The sequence below is a fragment of the Typopeltis vanoorti genome, chromosome 8 (genome assembly GCF_054136105.1).
Source record: "Typopeltis vanoorti isolate ZY-2024b chromosome 8, IOZ_Tvanoo_1.0, whole genome shotgun sequence".
In the NCBI taxonomy this organism is placed as follows: domain Eukaryota; kingdom Metazoa; phylum Arthropoda; class Arachnida; order Uropygi; family Thelyphonidae; genus Typopeltis; species Typopeltis vanoorti.
Window position 1 is genome coordinate 131,705,100 of NC_143556.1, and position 22,295 is coordinate 131,727,394.

The 22,295-nt window shown below is 37.2% G+C and overlaps 1 protein-coding gene across 10 annotated transcripts in view; it reads right to left on the minus strand.

Moving 5' to 3' along the window:
• Positions 1-22,295, minus strand: part of LOC150104358 (intermembrane lipid transfer protein VPS13A-like) — a 2,072,875-nt gene that overhangs the window by 526,357 nt on the left and 1,524,223 nt on the right. For all 10 annotated transcript variants that reach the window (XM_090396324.1, XM_090396319.1, XM_090396320.1 and 7 more), the window contains one exon: positions 11,382-11,471. In XM_090396324.1, coding sequence (XP_090252450.1) covers positions 11,382-11,471 — 90 coding nt within the window. The remainder of the gene's footprint in view (positions 1-11,381; positions 11,472-22,295) is intronic.

Here is a 22,295-nt window from a genome sequence, read left to right on the forward strand (position 1 = left end):
ATTTTGCAGGAGGTTTAATGGTGGCTTTAAGGTTGTATTTCTGTAGTGAGTGGAAAAGCACCAGTTGTTTACTGGAAAAGCACCATGCCAAAACATGGTATGAATGCAAATTTAAGGAAGCCTGTGAGATTCCTATCAAGCACCCCAATCTGAACAATAATGATGGTCTAAAAATCCCAAGCATATGGAAGGCACATATTTTACCCACGGAACCTTTCTCCCTAAGAGTTAACTATAAACAGGACTGATGATAATCCAGAATCCTAAATCTAATATAACAATTGTAATGTTAAAAATAGGACATCAATGTGTTACTGTAAGAAAATTATCTATAAGAAGGAATATTTATTTCATGTTATCTTAAATTGAATTTAGCTTTTATGTAGTTTCTAAATAATTACCGTATTTGCCAGCATATAAGATGCACCTCCTTTTTTGTACACATTTTTTAGGAAAAAAACTTTATCACTGAATATTATAAATTTTACAGTATTTCAAATATAAAGTAATCAGTAGGTCTAGTTTCAACAAATACCTAATCTAATTAGGAAAGAGTACCCACCTTTTAATCGTCAAAACCCAGAAATTCATCTCCAGAGCTAAATGAAGAGACACTTGAAACCTCTTCTGAATCAGAATATGAGTCCTCATACAACAAATTGTCCTCTGTATCATCCAGTGCATTACTAATTCCACACTTCCTAAATGATTTAACCACTGTCTCAGTTATCACAGCATCCCATTAAGCTTTGATCCATTCACAAACTTGCAAAATGCTAGGCCTCTTCCTTCTTTCTGATGGCATAACCCCAAAATCTGAAGACTGCATCCAGCTGTTCCACTTTTCCTTCATAAATCCCTTAAATGATTTATTAATAACAGACATCTAAAGGTTGAAGCTGATTAGTTAGACCTCCTGGACTTACGGCTAACTGAGTTTTCAATTCCTTGAGTTTATTTGTAACATCGTCTGTTCTGTGAGAACAAAACTGATCCCATACTAGCATGGGTGGCTTCTTCAAAAGTCCACCAGGCACCTTGACTAAATTTTATCTATCCATAACTTCATTCCTCCTCCATCCATCCAGCCTTTTGTGTGAACATGTACAAACACTCCTCTAAGCAGTTTTTCTTTGGGTAGCATCTTCCTTTTAAAAATCAATAGTGGCAGCAATTTTGTCCCATCAGCACAGCAGGATAAAACAGCCGTGTAGTGAGTTTTTTCGTGCCGTGCCATTGGAATTTACAGTTTTGTTTGAGGGCACATCAAAAGTCAGTGGAACCTCATCCATGTTTCCTATTTGCGCAAGTTCAAAATTTACTCGTTTCCTTGCTTTAATGACGAATCGATGAAATTCAATCATTTTTTCTTCATATTCAGCAGGCATCTTTTGTGATATTTTTGTTTTAGTTCAAATACATAGCTGGTTTCTCTTCATGAATCATGAACACCATGATGTTGATCCAGTAAAGTTGGTGATCCCTCTGTTTGTGATTATCACTTTCGCTTGATGAATAATCATTTTTGTAGACACTGAAAGTCCCACTTTTCTGTGGTCTAAAATCTAAGTATTCAGTGCTGCCTCAAGTTCTGGCCATTTTGCAGTTCCACGTCATAGGTTATGTTTACTGTGAGTTGCTTTTTTTAAATCCTCTTCCTGATTCCGCCAAAGTCTTATCATTTTCTCAGTTGGGGGGGGTAGTCCGAAATACATTTCTGCAACCCTGTTTCCATGTTCTTTAGCATATGCAATCACACGTAGCTTGTATGCAATATTGTAACAATGCCGATGTTTATCAACCATAATTTGCCAAGAAATTTAGAGAAAATTTAACGGCAGAAATTTATCACCATTCACAACTGCGACAACAATTGGAAAATTTAAACGAAGAACACAGCTGTGATTGTCAATCACAGCGCATGCGCATCCACTGAACTCTATGTCAGTGTTTCTCAAAGTGTGGTACATGTACCCCTGGGGTTACGTGAAAGGTCTTCAGGGGGTTTGTGGCAATTTTCGGCTATGCATCATTGACGCATAGAATAAAATTCAATGTATCCGTGAAGTTCAAGATAGTAAAAACGTTCCTATTGTATCACTGAATAAGGTACAGAGACATCTGCAGGCTGTGCAATATGTTTCTCAACAAACAGTGCAATTAGAGAAAACTGGGATAAAAATGGCACTAACTAATGAATCGCATGTCCACCTCCCACAGGAAATGCTGTATGACAAGCAAAACCATATGTTGCACTGGCAACATATGGTTTTGTTTGAGTGAACGTGTTAAAATGAAGAAATATATAGTGAATGTGTTTCAGATATTATATATGGAATTCGGTTGAAGAGAATCAGCATTTAAACTCAACTTGGCTTGTCTTTGTCATTTAGTAGCATGATCTTGTGTTAATACCACACCAATCATATGAAAGTGGATGTCTGAAGTTTGAGAAACACTGCTATACATAACTGGAATGCATTCACACACACTGCAAGGAAGCAATAAAGAAATCACATAACTTGGAACAGAGAAAATTTCCAGAAATAAAAATAATAAGAAACTGAGTATCGGTGTATAAGACGCACCCTGTTTTTCAGACCTATTTTCCAAGAAAAAAAGTGCATCTTATACGTTGGCAAATACAGTAATTAATTTGTAATTTTATCTATTTTTTTTTTTTTCACTAGAAGTCATATCAGTAGAATAACGGGTGATAAAATCATTGTTCGAAATGTAACTCAGCTTGGCCTTGTATGTTTACATATACTCCAGATGATGACCTTCATATAAAGGTCGAAACATCGGGAAATTAAAATAGTTATTTATAACACAGTTGTAAAGTCCATAATTTCTAAAATGAGTCAAATATTTTTCTTTTTAGATGTTTCCTTTGAGTACTTCATGGTGTTTTCCAAAGGCTATCCAACCAAGATGAATTCTATGTATATTTTTAATTTTTTGTGCCCTCCCTCTACTATATTCTTTTGTTCTAGATAAACATAGGCAGTTACTATATCAATTTCCTGGAACACCAGGAAATTGATAGAGCAACCGCCTATGTTTTTGGTGAGGTATTTGTCATATGTTATTTTTGTTTTCTCATTGTTTATATTTAATCCTTTCTTTTTTGCTTACTGCAGATTATTTGTTGAAGCTCTTCTGCAGAGTTTTCCAGAGGTGATTTAGTTCTTTCCCATTTACTATAATTCCTCTATTTTTCCAATCCAGATTTAGGGCAAATAACATATCCTTGTTTAACTCCCTTTTTTTATAGGAAATTTTATATTTGTTCCTGATTTTATAGATGCATTTGAATTATTATATACATAGCTAACTATATCAAGAGTATATCATCCAGGTGGCGATATTGAAAAAATGAAGGTACCATTAGTTTATACAGGAATTGTGATGAATGAAGTAGAGGGGAATAGTCTATTAGAGAACCTTAATGTGAATACATCTGTGGGATTGGATGGTATACCAGCACAGGTCTTACGTGAAGCAGGTAAAGAATTGTCAGTGCCCTTGACCATATTATTTAATCTGAGTCTCAAGTATGGTTTAGTCCCGAAGGGATACAGAAAGAGGGGGAAAATAGTTCCACTGCATAAAGGAGGATCCAAGACTACTGTTGCAAATTACCGACCGATCAGCATATTAGGAGTCATTGTAAAGGTATTGAGAAATTAGTTAAGAGCAAAATACAGGAATGGATAGATGGAAATGGGATACTGTATTGGAGGCAGCATGATTTTGTGAAGGGTAGATAATGCCTCAGTAACTTGCTCAAGTTTTATAACACAGTGACGGCTGAACTGGATAAGGGTAATGGGTTTACAGTGATACTGCTGGACCTGGCTAAGGCATTTGACAGGATACCACATGGAATTCTAATCCATAAACTGCAACATATGGGAATGGATATAGGGTTGGTGAGATGGATAAGTGGGTGGTTGATGGAGAGATATCAGAGAGTAGTTTATTCAGGAGTAGAGTACAAAAGATGGCCTGTGACTAGTGGTATGCCACAGGGTTCTGTTCTTGGACCACTGCTGTTTAATTTGTTCATTAACAATATAGGGAAGGATATAAGAGGAACAGTTCATTTGTTTGCTGATGATGCAAAATTGGGTAGGGCAATAGTGAATGCAGAAGATGTCAAAATCTTGCAGGATGATTTGGAGAGATTGGAGTTCTGGGCTAAGGAGAACGGATGTCAATTTAATGTGGCATAATGTAAGATTATGCATTTTGGGGTGAAAAGATTAGCAGCAGTATACCACATTGGTGGGACTGTACTCCAGGAGATTGATGAGGCTAGGGACTTGGGAGTGTTGATGGATAGGGAGATGAAGTTTAGGGGACACATTGCAAAAGTGGCTAAATCAGCTCATCAACTCACTTGGTTGTTGAAAAATACTTTGACGAGCAGAGACAAACAAGTTATTGTTCCTCTGTACCGAGCCTTGATAAGACCTCTTCTCGACTACTGTGCCCAGATTTGGTCACCTAGGTTTCTTCTTGATGGGGAGGAGGTGAAGAGGATCCATAGCCTTCAACCTGTTCTCATAAGGAATGAACCTTATGAGAACAGGTTGAAAATTTGTGGGTTGCAGAAATTGGTTGATAGGCAGAAAAGTGGTGATATGATTGAGACATTCAAATTGCTACAGGGTTTCTATAAGATTAATTCAGAGGATATTTTTGAGATCTGGACTGGTGGTGGGAGAACTAGGGGACATCTATGGAAGCTGGGCAAGAATGTGGTTAGCAAGGGTGTTAGAGCTGGGTTCTTTACTTTTAGAGTGGTAAATGAGTGGAATAAGCTGCCAGAGTCTGTTATGGGGTGCTATGACAGTGAGTGAGTTCAAGGCAAGGTATGATAGATACTGTGAGAATGTATATAGATGTATGGACATGTTGTTTAGGGCCTGCCTCAATGAGTCTAAGTTGGAGTTGCCCATAATAATCATAATAATAAAATAATAATATCAATATAAGTTTCTCTTCAAAAATATATAACTGTTGATACATATTTATTATTATTATTTTTTAGGCCTCCAAGGAGTTAAAAGACTCATCGAGGAAGGGCCTTCCTAGGAAACACAAGACTATCAAGACTCATTGTGAGAGGTCCCTCCTAGGAAACACAAAGTCCATTATACCACTCCTTAAACTCATTGACCATTCTAGTTATCACCACTGATAGCTAGAAACCACTCAACCACTCCTTACTCTCTTGCTCACAGTTTCATTTCGTAATTCCCAGAGGGTGGCCCATTGTCATCGCTCCTTCCTGCTGTTCAACCAAGTGAAAGGACTTCCCAGTGTCAACCCTGTAACCACCTCTCAACATGTTTAAAAGTTTAAAAGCCTCAATCATATCACCTCTCCTTCTTCTATCCACCAAACTCTGGTCCACATTCTCTCAGTCAATCCTCATAACTAACACTGTACAGTCCTGAAACCATCTTTGTTATCTGCCTTTGTACCCTTTCCACAGTTAATTTATCCCCTTCAAATCCTGGGAACCAAATCTGAGATGTATAGTCTAAGTGTGGCCTGAACAGGGTCTTATACAATGGAATGATAACTCTTTTATCTCTAGAGGTCAGCATTCTTCTCATTACTGCAGAAATCCGCTGTGTTAATTTCACCACCTTTGCAATATGTCCCCTGAATTTCAGGTTTCTATCAATCATCAACCCTAGATCTCTTGTATCCCCTGCTTCATCCAATAGAGTATGCAGCATCCCATCGATGTGTCTCAAACCTCAAGACCTTACATTTTGCTGCATTAAACCGATACCGTATTCATTTGCTCATCTGTCTTGCTTATTCAAATCCTCATGCAGGACTACCACATCTGCACTATTACTAATAACCCTTCCCAGCTTCACATCATCAGCAAACAATTGAATATTGAATATCCCTCTGCAATTCACTCACAATGTCATTGATATAAAGGTTAAACAATATACGTCCCAGCACTGAGCCTTGTGGAACCCCACTTGTAACCCTCTGCCACATTAAAATTGAACCACCATACACAACTCTGTGATACCTATCGGACAGCCAATCCTGAATCGAGTTGACCAACCTGAGATCCAAACCCATGTGCTGCAACTTAAATATCAGCTTATCATGTGGCACCCTGTCAATTGCTTCACCAAATCCAAGAAAATGGCAGTATATGCCTTTCCCTGTACCTGTTCACAAATCCATGTTGACTCTCACAGATAACATTACCCTCATCTGTACAATGCTGTATACGGTCCCTAACTAATTTCTCCAAGATCTTAACAACTACTGATGACACACAAACTGGTTTATAATAAACACTTCCAGTCTGCTACAGCACTTATGTAATGGCACTATCTTACCTTGCTTTCATTCCCTGGGCACCTTTCCTGTAGCCAGACTTTCATTAAAAAGTCAGATCAAGGGAGCTGTCAGTTTTTTAACGTATTCTCCCAAAACTCGTGGTGAAATGCCATCTAGTTCCACAGCTTTACTGACATCTAGAGTACTCAGTATTTGGAAAAAACTCTCCTCCTGCACCTGTAAACCTTGAACCTGCCCTATTCTTCTAGTATTAAAATTTACTCCTCCAGCATGAAATTCACCAATAAAGTGTTCATTGAACAATTCCACTATGTCCTCTGCATCAGTCGCTCTATTCCCATTTTTATCCCACAATGTTATTCTTCCACAATGATTTCTTCTCCTACTGGCTACATAGCCAAAAAATCCCTTAGGATTTTCTTTGGATCTTAGAGCCAATCTCTTCTCATATTCCAGTTTTGCCTTCTTTACCATACTAGTCACTCTACTGGCCTGCGTCTTATATTCTTCATGCATCTGCTCTTCACCTGTCTCCTTATATCTCTTTCATAGCCTCTTTTTCACATGCAGTTCCTGTTTTTTGTCATCCACTTTACACCAAATTGTATCCTCTTCTTCACTTGTGGAATACAGCATACTATTGCTGCTATCAAATATTCCTTCACAATTTCCCAAGCATTAATGATATCCTGGCCTGCCAATTCCTCCCTCCATGGAACTTCTCCAAGTTGATGTCTAAGACTATTATAATCACCTGTCTCATAATTCCACATATGTTCCCATCTCTTTGATACTCCTGCATGTCTATTCATCTTCCAAGTCAAAACCACATGGTCACTCTCTCCAACTGGTGGGAGAGATGTCATCTCAGTTTTTATCAACTCTTCTGATGCTATGACTAAATCCAAAACTCTTGAACCTCTTGTTCTCTCTATTACTTGTTGCCTAAGACATTTGTCCCTTATGTATTCTAGAAATTCCATTCCCTTATTGTACATGCATCTTCCTCTCCCCAATTTATACTGCTGTAGGTAAAATCTCCCATAACAGTCATTCTTCTTGCACTTGCCAAGCTCAACTCTCTAAACATCTCCTGGTCCCCAACCTTTGTGCTCCTTGGTTTGTATTAACACCCCACTAAATGACACATCTTGCCCATCTCTACCTCACACCATATGCTTTCAAAATCATTAGTGTCACTGGCTTCCAAAGCCTCCACTCTTAGAGAACATAAGTCGTCACTTATCATAAGCAGTAATCCACCACTCTACCTTCCCTTCCTATCCTGCCAAAAAATGCTGTACCCTGCTACTTCTATTCGTGTTATTATTTTTTCTGCTGTCATCCACGTCTCAGTGATGCCAATAATCTTTGGCTAGGCTGATGTTATCAGCGCCACGAATTCCTCTCCTTTATTCTGGATACCCCTGGCATTAGTATAAGCATAAAAATGCCACTGTTTCTCTACCCAGCATTATCCCCTCTACATTCCACTGAGCTCAGCGTTACCTGATGTTGTCCCCCCTTCTTCTAAGTACCCATTACCACAAGTTGCCACCCCTGCTACCATCCACCTTTTGCATTCCAGTTTCCATTTCAGTATGAAAAATATAATACAAGATAATTAGTCATTGGCAGTCAACACGTTAAAGAACACTGCTTTAACTTTGCAATACTCTTAATCACTGTTGTCACTATTTCTCCATACAGACTACAGAAAATGTATAGAATATATTACATGATAACATACACAAAAGATCAAGTGGCAGGAGCACAATGATGATATCATTTAGCCCACATACTATGCAACACTTCTCAGGATCTGCTTCAAGCCCAAATACTGAATAAAGTATGAAGATGCTTTATATTGTGAGCACAAAGGCATGCTTATTCTGCACCCTCACATATATCTGCACTGTATATATGTAGACATATACATGTATGACATTGTAGCATTAGAACACAAGTCTCACAATTTATACAGAAAAATAAATGAGAAGTTTAAAGATAAAGAAGATGCACCAATCCTTAAAAATGTCCCTACAAAGTTGAGAAACCTGATCAATTTAGGAAGAAATTGTAACAGACCTGCAAACAGCCCATTAATCTGACATAATGTAAACACTAAGAAAATAAAATGAACATATTGGATAGTGCTTTAGCTGTCTACCAGAGACCCAACCATCCTTATCATCCTTTTTCAAAATCATGCCAATACAAATAAAATAAATAATAATAATAAATATAAAAGAAAAATCTTTACATATGTTAAACATTGGCCATAGAGTAAAAAATAATATAAACATATGGAAATGTTCATAATGAACGTTTGCAGAAATATGAGCAACTGTGAATATCAAACAATATATATATTACTACAATATCATAATGATGAATCTAAAAATACTTTAGTGAAATGGTGAGTACAAAAATATCAACCAATACAGAGAAAGTAAATGGGACGGTGGGATGTTACTCATGAAAAGAGATAAATTATGCACTCTCAAGTTAGACAATCTGAGCAGAAATGACATTAATAGCTTTGAGAGTATATAGTGTGTGACAGAAGTTTATCCATCCATATATTCATTATATATCATCAGATGCTGTATGGTCACTCATTTGCTCGATGATGTGCCACCATCAGTCCTCGCAGGTGGTCCTGTTGTATGCTTTTCTGGAAGCTTCAACTCTCTGAAGATCAGTCAAACTATCCTTCCATCTCACTGGCAGTCTACCCCCTTCCTCTTTTTCCAGGAACTTTATCCTCCTTTACTGTTTTGAGAAGTCCTCCTTTCATCCTTTCAATATGTAGGAGTATTTCAGCTTTCTTCTGTCAATATAATTAAGTAGCCTTAAAGTTCTACTGATCCTTTCTAACACCCATCCATTTGTCCACTTTTTAGTATATGATATCCTCAAAAACATCCAGAATCTTCAACTATATTCCTGTAGAGATAGATTTATACTTCCAGATTTTAGACAGGTCTCCAACTGTTGTTTTATTGTTTTAGCTATTCATAATCTTCTTGTGATATTTTCAGAACAGCAAGTCTTCACACTAATAATGGACCCCCAGTACATGAACTTGCTGAATTTGCAATTTTTTCTTCATTCAGGTACATTTGTTTCTCAGGAGCTTCCCTGCCTGTAGTTTCCTTTGGAAAACTAATCTTTGTCTTGCTAGGACTAAGCTGAAGTCCTCTGTTCTTGCTGATATCACGTCATTATGCATGTCATTGGAATTGTATAACTAAGAATTAAGTAATGGTCAGAGCCCAAACCAGTTTCGACCTTTATTGTGGTCTTATTAGTGGAAGCTAGACTAAGTGATGATACCATGGTTGAAATAATGCAGAAGTCATATATTTTTCATATACTAGGAGTGAAAAAGGTATATCATCTTATTATTAAATACTCTGAATCAGGGATAGTTGTAGAAAGATATACTTTTTATTATTTTGAAATATATGACTTTTGCATTACTTCAACCTTGAGATCTTCCCTGGGTCTGACTCCCAAATGATGAGACATCAATAAAGGTGAAAACAATATAATTTTCTTCACAGTATAATTTAAACTGTAGACCAGTTGGTATTTTTTCTTTATTTATTAAGATTTTAGAGAAATTAGTAAGAAACATGTATCAAGAATTGATCAGATGAGAAAAATATTATTTTTGCAAGCCAGCATGAATTAGTTAAAGGGCACCCTTGTTTTAGTAATCTGGTTGCCTTTTACAATACAGTATTAACAGTAATGAATGAGGGTAAGGCATAGACTGTCATTATTTTGGATTTTGCAAATACATTTGACAGGGTGCCAAGCTGGTCTCAAAGTTAGAAAATGTGTTTGGATATCAGGTTCGTGGACTGGATTGGTATCAAACTTTATATCAAAGAATTGTATATGGGAGAGCAATATCAGAAAGTAAGAAGGATACAAATGGAGTTTCACAGGGTCCAGCACTGGGACCATTAGTGCCTATCTTTATGTCATGGAAATACAAGATGTCCTGTTGTCTGCTGATTCTTCTGTCGATTTCTTTATTTTGTCTTTCTTTAAAACTTACTGTTTGTCCAAGACAGATATATTCATCTACTTGATCTAGTTCTTTTCTGCCTAAGTTATTTTGTCCTTTTCATTTTCTTTTGTCATATGCTTTATTTTTTCAATGTTTAAGTTCCATTTTTAGGCTTTCCCACCATAGTTCATTTGTCATAGATTGTAGTTCTTCTTTACTCTTGAATCCCACTGTGGGCATGGATGTTTATGATTGTCTATGAAAATACTAGTGGTAGTTATAGATGTTGATTTGCTGTAGTTGTTGGATTGTTTTGGTGAGTGGTGGAGAGGGATAGTTGTAGAGTAGGTGCCCTCCCTCGATGAGTCTTTGAACTCCTTGGAGGTGTCACGTAATAATAATTAATAATTAAATAGACTGAATTTCTGCAAATCTTACTAGCCTTTCTCCTCTTTCGTTTCTATCTCCAATACCAAACTCTCCTATACTTTTTGTTATTGTCCATTGTTCCAATTTTACAGTAAAAATCTCCCATTACTATAGTCGATATATGCTGATTTAATCATAAACAATCTTCTAATTCTTCATAGATAATCTCTATCTCCTCATCTCAATGTCCAGAGATGGGTGTGTAAATTTGTGTTATGTTTAGGATTAACCCTTTATTAATATTTATAGTCATAGATGTAATTGTTGTTGTTATTGGTGTAAGATCTTGTCCTTCTATTTCTTTATTATCATTTAGGAGAATTAAACATCAATAATTTAAACATGCATGATTTGCAAAAAACAAAGGCATCATTTGAAGAGATTGTGTTTTCCAATAATATCAGATGACAGACACTTCTTACAATCTTGAGTAGAATCTGAATTAAGTTATATCACCAGTCAAACAGTTACAATTAATATCTGTTGTTTTAACCACATCTGATTGTCTGAAAAAGTATATAATATAAATTAAATATTTATAAAATAAAAATAACATTTATAAAATATTTCTTATACTTACTTCAATGATAACTTCTTGTATACTGTGAGAGCAAATATCAAAAAAAGGCACTTTTTCACCTTCCTCAAGTTTGATATTTTGGTTATCTTTCTGTAAAATTCAGTAATTATTTAAGATTAGCATTTTTAAAAGTAAAAACTGATTTTTGTTTTTCCCTAAAAATAAAAAAAAATCAGCAAACTGGACTTAACAAATGTAGATGCACCCAGAAAGTAAGGTCCGTTCAGAATTTATCACCAAATAATATATGGGATAGGGAAGGTCCCACATGCATGGTAACATAGAGTGACTCAGCTAGCCATTGAGTCACTCCATGCATGGTAGCATAGAGTGACTCAATGGCTAGCTGAAGACCATTTGATTTTCATTTTCATTCATGTGAGGTGGCGGTTTGCTGGAAGGTTTTGTAAAACTAAAATTTCAGATAAGTTTTGTTGGAATAATTAATTGTAAGAGTTGCCATAAAAGTTGTACGACTGCAATGTTTCTAATGTAAGTGGGCTTGTTTCTTTATGAAATAGTTAAACATAGAGCTTAGTATAGCAACCAGCGAAGGAAAGATGGTGGCGGCTTTGTCTTTGCAGAAATTTAATTTTGATTTCAGTCGTTTCATGAAATGTGAGGTGTGCTATATGTATTTGTTCGATTATATAGATAAATTATGGATATTTAAGGTGGATGGAGGGAAGGCATGGGTGAAGTGTGATCTGCATGAGGACTTGATAAATGTAAACGTATTGCTAACTGAAAGTGTTAGCAGTGAGAATGCCACTAGAAGGATGTGCTCGTTTGAACAGAAAAGATGGAAAGTGTAGAAGAGCAGCGAAAAAAATGGTAAAAACGTTTTGAAAAAGCGAATGAGTGATCTGATGAACTTAACAATCAATAGTAAGAAATAAGAAAGTGATGCCAATGTAGTGAAATTGAAAAACAGAGTGCAATTAAAGGTAAGGTGGCGAAAGGTGTTAATGTTGAACAAGCATGTATGGTTGCACAATAAAATTGAGATACTGAATGAGAGCGAAAATGTGACACAAGATTTGAGAGCTCAGTTGGTTAAGATGAGGCAAGAGATGAAATCAGATGAGAAGTGACATTAAGAGAATTCAAGATATTTATGGAAGAGTGAAAATGATGAAAACAAATTATATAGGTATGACAGAGGTAACGAAGAGTGTTGAACTGAGTCTGAATGGTTTTGATGCGAGTCTTTTGGGGAGACTGCTTCTGGTAGGTAGAGAAATGAGTGCAGAGAATAAATCTGATCAAGTAAGAAGAGATGTGAAAGACTGGTAGAGTAAGAAAGGAGAGATTGAAGTGGTGGTTATGAATAAAGAAGTGTGTAGCATGAGCATAGAGAATGAGAGAACAAGTGTGCAAGACAAACAGGGAAATGGGGAGGCTCAGGATGGATAGGGGAACACAGTGTGAGAAAGGATGACGCTCCAAGATGATGTGAATATGTGTGTGTGCGCGTGTTTAGACGAAAAGGGAAGGGGATGACCTGGGATCTGGATTTAAAGAAGGTTCTAAGATGAATAAGGAGAAAAAGATATGGCTCGAATTAAGTATGGAGAAGTCATATCTAATAAGTGCATCAGTGAAACTTGCTGTAAAACCAGGAATGACCTGTTATGTTTGTATACAAATGCTAAAATTGTAAGAAACAAGGGAAATGAAGTGGTTGCATTAACTGAGTCTCTTCACCCAAGACTGGTTGGAATAAGTAATACATGGTTGGCTGAGGATGACATCCTGACAGCAATAGAGATGGAAGGGTATGATGTGTTTCGTGAAAATAGAAAGGGTAAAAAGGGAGGGGGGGAGTGATATTGATGACAGAAAAAGAGTTATGTCCATACAAAATAGAGATGCAAATAGGGAATTGTGCCAGCAGTTTTGAGGCAGTATGGTGTGAGATAGAAGTTAATAGAATGAAATGCTTAGTTGGATGTTATAGACTTGGCAATGTGAATGGCAGCGATTATGAAACGTATAATCAAATTAGTCAAATATGATAATTATCGACGATTTTAATAATGGCAGTATAGACTGAGATGATGAGATAGCAACTCGAAGTAAAGAAAATGAGTTGAGTGAAAACTACCTCAGACAGTATGTAACAGAGGGCACATGAGGATTGATGGGTCTAGGATTTAATCATCTCATCAGAGGATGTTATTATAAATGGAGGTGTCAAATCACCTTCCAGTTGGTGAGTGACCATGAGGTGATTACCTGAGTGGTTGCTAGCAGTGCGAGGCCCTCTGTGAGGAAAGAATATATGTGGAACTACGACTCTCCGCTTGCACACATGCGCAATCCCTCTCGCATATCTTATTTGGTGATAAATTCTGAATGGAACTTGTTTTCTGGATTCTCGTAGACAGGCTTATACGTTGGTTATGCATTATTAAAACACTTAAGGAATTGAACAACGTAGCTAAGGATATAAATTAAATTATACTTTAATAAATACTTTCCGATATTTCGGCAACGTCACGTTGCCATCTTCTAAAGGAACTTACAAAAAGGTACGTGCACGTAGGCACTACAACACAGTAACTGGGAATGAAGAGATGAAGCTATTGTTCTCCTAAAAGTCCTGATGGTGCCCTCTAGCGGGCTAAGTAGGTGTTCTTGGCCATTGGGCTGAAGGTCTGCTGATGTAAGCCTCCCAAATTTGGGGCAGTCGCATACAACCAAATTTGTTGAGGTTTGGAGAATTTCTTAGGGCTGAAGCTGATTCCATAAATAATCTTTCAAATTTGTATTTGCTACGGTGTATTACTGTAGTTTTTTTCCACTGTATTCTGTGGCATGTATCCAGAGCATGGTCTGCACGTGGCCCCACAAAAACCAACCACATGGCTTTGCTACATTGATGATGTGTTCGCTATTTGGCCACATGGCTCTGAAACACTTCTCTCCTTCTTAAAACACTTAAACAACCAACACCCCAGAATCAAATTCACCCTGGAAAAAGAGGAAAAAAACAGCCTCCCTTTCCTAGACACACTAGTCACCCGCCAGCGTAATGGAACCTTGGTTTTCTCAGTTTATAGAAAACCCACCCATACAGGCAGATACATTCAGCAACAATCCAACCCCCCCCCCCCCTCACAACAATATGGAGTAGTGAAAACACTATACAACAGGGCTAAACTAATCTGTTCAAACAGCATGGCCCTAAACACTGAACTAAATCACATCCTCAACACTTTCTCAGCCAATGGCTACCCCCCCCCCCCCCCCACCAAAATAAAATCCAAAAAATATTAGAACCTACAAACCACAGACCCCCTCCACAACAAGGATTACTCTAAATCCATCACCATTCCCTACATCCGAGGCACCTCGGAAAAGATTACCAAAATCTTAAAAAAGCATGACCTGACCTCCTGTTACAAACCTTACATAAAATTGGCATCCCTTATCCGCTCCACTAAACACCAACCACTTCCCCTAGACCTACCTGGTGTATACCAGGTCCCTTTCAGATGTAAACTGTCTTACTTTGGCCAAACAGGCAGGACAGCGAATATCAGAATTTCTGAACATAAGGACTACATCCGGTTTCACAAATACAGCCATTCTGGTCTTGCAGATCATGCTCTGGATACACGCCACAGAATACAGTGGAAAAAAGCTACAGTAATACACCGTAGCAAATACAAATTTGAAAGATTATTTATGGAATCAGCTTCAGCCCTAAGAAATTCTCCAGACCGCAACAAATTTGATTGTATGCGACTGCCTCAAATTTGGGAGGCTTACATCAGCAGACCTTCAGCCCAACGGCCAAGAACACCTACTTAGCCCGCTAGAGGGCACCATCAGGACTTTTAGGAGAAAAATAGCTTCATCTCTTCATTCCCAGTTACTGTGTTGTAGTGCCTACGTGCACGTACCTTTTTGTAAGTTCCTTTAGAAGATGGCAACGTGATGTTGCCGAAATATCGGAAAGTATTTATTAAAGTATAATTTAATTGATATCCTTAGCTACGTTGTTCAATTCCTTAAGTGTTTTAATAATTGTTTTCTGGATGTGCCTTGTTTCTTTAGCTTCATGATAAGCATCCATATATTTAGATTATAAATCAACAGAAAAAAATAGTAGAATAATAGTAGCATTAAAAATGTTAAAATAATATTGCTACTGTTATTGATGTTATTACATGCTACTTCATATATTAAAGATACCAAGAAATTACATACTTAGTTCAATCCTTTATCCAAATGTAAGCAAACAAAGTTTGGGCCTGAAGTATTTTCAGGACTGGGGCAACTTGTATATAGAAGCTAATAGCTTCACATTACTTATCTTAGTATCCCATAATAATGCAAAGCACATATCCTTACAGATATTTATAATGCTATACATTATGAGAAGGGATCACCACCCAGACTGGTTTCAACCTTTACTGAGGTCTCATCAGTGGGAGCCAGACCCAGAGGTGACACTAAGGTTAGGTTATGCAAAAAATATGACTTCTGCATTACTTCAACCTTAGTATCACTTCTGGGTCTGGCTCCCAATGATGAGACCTCAATAAAGGTCTAGGTAGTGACCCTTCCCATAATGCATAGCATTATACATCTCTGTAAGGATTTGGGCTTTGCATTATGGGATACTAAGGCAAGCGATGTGAAGTCATTAGCTTTTATATATTGGGTTGGCAAATAAGTTCATTCAAGTTTATGCGTTAGTACAAGTTTACACCGCTTTGCCTTTCGCTATTGTTGCACTAGCATGCAACGCTATTGCGCAGTTGAACGGTGACATTTCACATAACCTTTCAGTGAATTTTCATTTGGCCTATCCCAGTTGCGTGTGTGTAACATATTTTTAGAAATGGAAGAAAATAACATACATTACCAACATATTTTGCTTTTTTTTTTTTTTTCAAAAAAGGCAAACGAGCTGCAGAAGCCCATAAAAAAATATGCAGCATATATGGGGATGGTGCCTTAACAGAACATGTATGACAAAAGTGGTTTCCAAATTCCGTTCTGAAGATTTCGATGTCAGTGATGAGCCTCGTGCAGGTCGCCTGACCAAGGCTGATTCGAGTGTTGTGAAGGATATCGTCGACAAAAATCCATCACAAACAGTGTGGGAGATTGCTGAAGCACTGAACATATCCCATGCAAGTGCTGAAAACCATTTGCCCATGCTGGGATGTTTCAAAACTCAATGTTTGGGTGCTGCATGAATTGTCTGAAGCCAATATGACTAATCGCATATCCATCTGTGATTTACTGTAACATATTTTGCCAAGAAAACGACCCATTTTTGAAGCGGATGATTACAGGAAATGGAAAATGGGGCATGTATGATATGATAATGTGGTACGTAAAAGATCGGGGGACAAGAGCGAACCACCACAAACAACCTCGAAAGCAGGATTACACCCAAAGAAGATCATGCTCTCTATGTGGTGGGATTATAAAGGTGTTGTCCACTACGAGGTGTTACAATCAGGCAGAACGATTGATTCAACTGTCTATTGCTCATAGTTAACATGACTGGCCCGTGAAATTAGCACAAAATATCCTGAATTGGCAAATCGGAAAGGAGTTGTCTTTAACCATGACAACGCCAGACCCCACAGATCATTAACAACCTGGAGTAAATTGTTACGTCTTGGCTGGGATGTTTTGCCACATCCTCCGCATTCACCGGACCTGGCACCTTACGATTATTCTTATTCCGATCACTGCACAATTCTCTGAACAGGGAAACCTTCACTAATGAGGAGGCTGTCAAAAGACACCTGGATAATTTTTCGCCAATAAACTTCAGGAGTTTTATGAATGCAGCATAATGAAGTTGTTGGACAGATGGCAAGAGGTCACTGATAAAGCGGGTCAATATATAACTGACTAGTATGTATTATATATATTAAATAAAATGTGTTTCATTCACTCTAAAAAACCAAACGAATTTATTTTCCAACCCAATATGAGTTGGCCCAGTCCTCCTAAAAATACTTCAGGCACAAAGTTTGTTTGCTTACATTTGTATAAAGGATTGTACCAAGTGTATAATTTCTTGGCATCTTTAATTTATATGCCATAACCAAGTGGGAAAACTTCCAACTGCATGCTTCAGTGTAGCGTGTAATACAGATATTGCATATCCCATCTATGATTTAGTATGCAATGTTTGTATGAGAATGGCTAACTTAGTTTCAGGTACATATATAAAAGTATTTATATATGTACCTCATTATGACATGATTTGCACCTGGAATTTGTCCTACCAAAGAGGTGCATTATTATTATTATTATTAACAAACCAACATGTAGTCATCAAAATCTTTATGGGAAGTTACGCTTAATAAGCAACATATTTTATCATACTGACCTTTAAAATATTCCTATTCTGACAATACATTTCACTCTCTTTCTGTTATTCCTGGAAAAAATATTCCTCACTCATTTCACCACTCTTTATTATTATTATATGACACCTCCAGGGAGTCCACGGACTCATAGCTGGAAGGTTCTCTACTTTACTTCGCTAAATGTATCTCATCCTCTCCACTACTACTTAATTCTCCTACTACCATCAATGCCATCTACTGCCCATCATTACCTACAACAGTAATTTTTTTTTTTGTCTGTAAATTACAGGTGTTCTGAAGGCCAATTTGTCTGTATGTGGGATGAGAATCCCGAGTTTCCAGGAGAAAAAGCCCTGCTACCTCCATATGAGATCGGCTAACTCACCTTCAACTGAAAAAGCCCATATAAGGATTCCCCTCGTCATAACGAAAATCAAACCCTGTTCCAATGTTATTCCGATTGCACTATGGAGGCATTTATACAACTTTCAGGAATGGTCTCTTGTATTCTACCTATTTTGTCCTCTAGTTATATTATAATCCCTTAAATGATTACCCTGTAACAATTATTTCACTTAAAGTCACTATAATATTCATTTCTTTCTGCTTATCACTAAATTAAGTAATTTACATTTTTTCAACTGCTTCCATTGAACTAGAACCTTGATGTTGCCTTATTCTATAATCTCTGCTCTCGCTCTCTAGTTTTCTTATCACAATGGAAGCCAGATAACCATGTATGCACAACACATCACTCCATGTGCTATTATCAAACTTTACATAGTGGAATATTTTTTTTTTTTTTTTTTTTTTTTTTTTTTACATAGTGGAATAATCAGAGAGGTTGAAGAAATGTGGATTATTGTGAAGAGGGGTGTGAGGAGTAGATTTTTTACATGGAGAATCATCAGTGAATGAAACACATTATCAGAATGTATTGTTAATGCAAGGAGTGTTAAGGATTTTAAGATTCTATATGATAAATATGTTGTGAGTTGAATGAACCTCCCACGATGGGTCTGTCAAATCCATGGAGGGTGTAATAATAATAATAATTATCATCTCATGTCTTGATGTGACGGAAGCATAGTATTGGAAGTAGTGCCAATGCACGTGACATACAGATAAATGCCTTTATTCTAGTAAATATGAGTAATTTATGTTAATAATTATTATTGGTAGCATTTTTCAGGCAGTGTAGTTAAGTGTGTAATTATGAAATTTAATACATGATGTAATTAAAAAAGTATTTTATATGGCATTGATGTGTATGATAAAAATGGCAATAAAATCTTCCTTATTCATTGAGTATAAGAGGAGGAATTTTCTGCAATGTAGTGTGTGTTCAACATATTTAGTTCTAAGAGTGGATGGTTTATGATATTAAAGAGAGAGTGGAAGAGAGGGTATGTGAGAAATGTTTCATCTGCAAATTTCATGTTAAAAGCAAAAGAAGAATGCAACTTTTATTAGTAATGCAAGTCATGATGGTGAAAGTGTAGCAGAGAATGCATTGGAATGAGTCAGTGATAGTGGATGAAATATGAAAGAGATTATGAAAAGAGTGTCTGAAGTTAATGTTGAGTGAAGTTAATCTTTCATCAGACAAATTTTTGTAAAGATAAAAAGATGTATTTTAGAGGGTATTCTAGAGGGAATCTGCAATTTTTGTATACCAATGCAAGAAGCATTCGAAATAAGAGAGAAGAATTTTTGGCATTAGTCAGTGCAATCTCACCAAAAGTTGTAGGCATTAGTGAAACTTGGCTGTCAGCAGAAGATGTGGTCACTGGAATTGAATGTGATGGGTACAGTATTTTCAGGGAGGATAGAGAAGATAGAACAGGGGGAGGAGTACTGTTGATGACAACAGATGTGTTGCAGCCAAAGAAAGTAGTATAACAAGAATGATCATTTGAGGCAGTCTGGTGCGAAATAGTGACCAATGCAACCAAATATACAGTTGGATGCTGCTATAGGCCAGGGAGTACAGGGGGAGATATTGAATTCATGCATCAGCAAATTAGTGCAGGTTTAGTGAATTAAAATCCCCATAATAATCACTAAACCTGCACTAATTTGCTGATGCATGAATTTTCCTTTTTGCTATGTGATATTAATTGGAAAGAGGAAATATCACGTAGCAAAAAGGAAGTGGAGTTCATACATCTTCTATGAGATAATTACTTGAAACAGCACATAACTGAAAGGACACGTGGTGTGAGAGTGTTGGAACTGGTTATTGGTTCAGAGGTTATATGCATACATAAGGTGTTCTCGTTACCTCCAATTGGTAAAAGTGATCATGTGGTATTGACTAGGGAGGTTGCAAAATCTGTGGATTTTTCTGTTAAGAAGGGGTATATACGGAACTACAGGTTAGGCAATTATAACAAGCTTTGGAGTGAGCTTGCATCCATCCCATGGCAGAACATATTGCAGGGGAAGGATGTTAGTAGTGCATGGGATAAAATCAGCGGATATCTGAGGAAAGCAATATAAGATTGTGTCCCCTTGGTCAGGAAGTCAAACAAGGCAGGTGTTACATGGATGACCAGTAGTATCAAGCTTGATCTGCAAAAAAAGAAAATGTTATGGAGAATGTACAAGGAGAAATGCGATCAGTATACCAATGAGCAGTACAAGGTTCAAGCAAGGAAGGTTACCAGCATAGTAAGAAAAGCTAAATCAGATTATGAGAAGACCTTAGCCAAAGAGATCAAGGGTAATCACAAAGAGTTCTTCCACTATGTAGCAAGTAAAAGGAAGAATGACTTTTGAAGGATAACTTTAGTGGGTGCTGATGGTATTGAGGTTACAAAATCAGATGTAATAGTTGAGTTACTGAGTAATCACTTTTCAAAAGTCTATCACCCAAGTGAGGATATCTCTGTACCTATAGCAATAACTAATGTGAGAATTGAAGCTAAAGAATCAGAGGTATTTAATATATTGCAAAATTTAAATGCAAACACTGCTGTAGGCTTAGATGGAATATCAGCTTGGGTGTTGCATGAATGTGCAAATGAATTGTCAACCCCTCTTACTTGGATATTTAATTTAAGTTTGAACTCTGGTATGGTCCCTAGGGAGTGGAAGTTAGGCAAAGTGGTTCCTTTGCATAAGGGTGGCTCTAAAACTGCAGTAGTTAATTACAGACCAATCACCATCTCAGGAGTAATGGTAAAAGTATTGGAAAAGTTGGTTAAAGACAAAATTCAAGAATGGGTGGATCAGGATATGATACTCTGTAGAGGCCAACGTGGTTTTGTTAAAGGTAGATCCTGCCTTAGCAATATATTAACTTTTCATAATAGAATGACATCTGAGTTGGACAAAGGAACTGGCTACACAGTGGTACTTCTGGATTTTGCTAAGGCTTTTGACAGGATACCCCATGGAACACTGTTACGCAAATTGGAGCAGATGGGAATGGATACTAAATTGGTGATATGGATAGGAGAGTGGCTCAGGGAGAGATAACAGAAGGTGGTGTATGGAGGAGCCGAGTCCAGGATGAGGCAGGTGACCAGTGGTGTGCCTTAGGACTCTGTGCTTGGGCCATTGTTGTTTAATTTGTATATAAATGATATAGGAAATGACTTACAGGGAGATATTCAGTTGTTTGATGATGATGCAAAGTTGGGTAATGCAATAAAAAATCAAGCTGATGTTGAAAGTTTGCAGGATGATTTAAATAAGCTGGTAGAATGGGCAAAAGATAATGGATGTCAGTTCAATGTGGAAAAGTGTAAAGTCATGCATTTTGGGATTATAAGATTACCAGCTGTGTACTACATTGATGGAACAGTACTCCAAGAGATTGATGAGGCTAGGGACTTAGGGGTGTTGGTAGATAGGGAGATGAAGTTCAGAGGACACATTGCTAAGGTGTCCAAGATTACACATAGGATTACTTGGTTGTTGAGGAACACACTGACATCCAGAGATAAAGAGGTTATTATTCCCCTTTATAAAGCATTGATACTTTCACATTTGGATTACTGTGCTCAGGTCTGGTCACCTGAAGATGAGGCTGTGGAGAAGGTTCAGAGAAGAGTGACCAAGTTGGTGAGTGATGTAAAAAATGCTCCCTACATTGATAGATTGAGAGCTTGTGGATTGCAGAGAGTGGTTGATAGGCGGAGAAGAGGGGATATGATAGAAACATTTAAATTACTGAAAGGTTTTTATAGGATTGGTGCAGGGGAAATGTTTCAGCTGTGTGATAGTGATGGAAGAACAAGAGGTCATCCCTGGAAATTAAAGAAGAGTGTGGTTAACAAGGGTGTCAGAACAAGGTTTTTTGCCTGGAGGGTGGTGAATGAGTGGAATTCATTGCCTGACCTAGTTGTGAGCTCTTCGTCTGTAAATGAATTCAAGAAGAGCTATGTCAGATATTGTTTTGCTAGTTTGGGTCTCACGCGAGAGTCTACTGACTCCATGGAGATACCCGTAATAATAATAATATTTAATTAGAATGCAACAAAAGCATGTTTCCCAGGTGTGAAGATTAAGGATGTTCATGAAGCTGTTTGTTTACAGATGAGAGAAATGAAAGAGA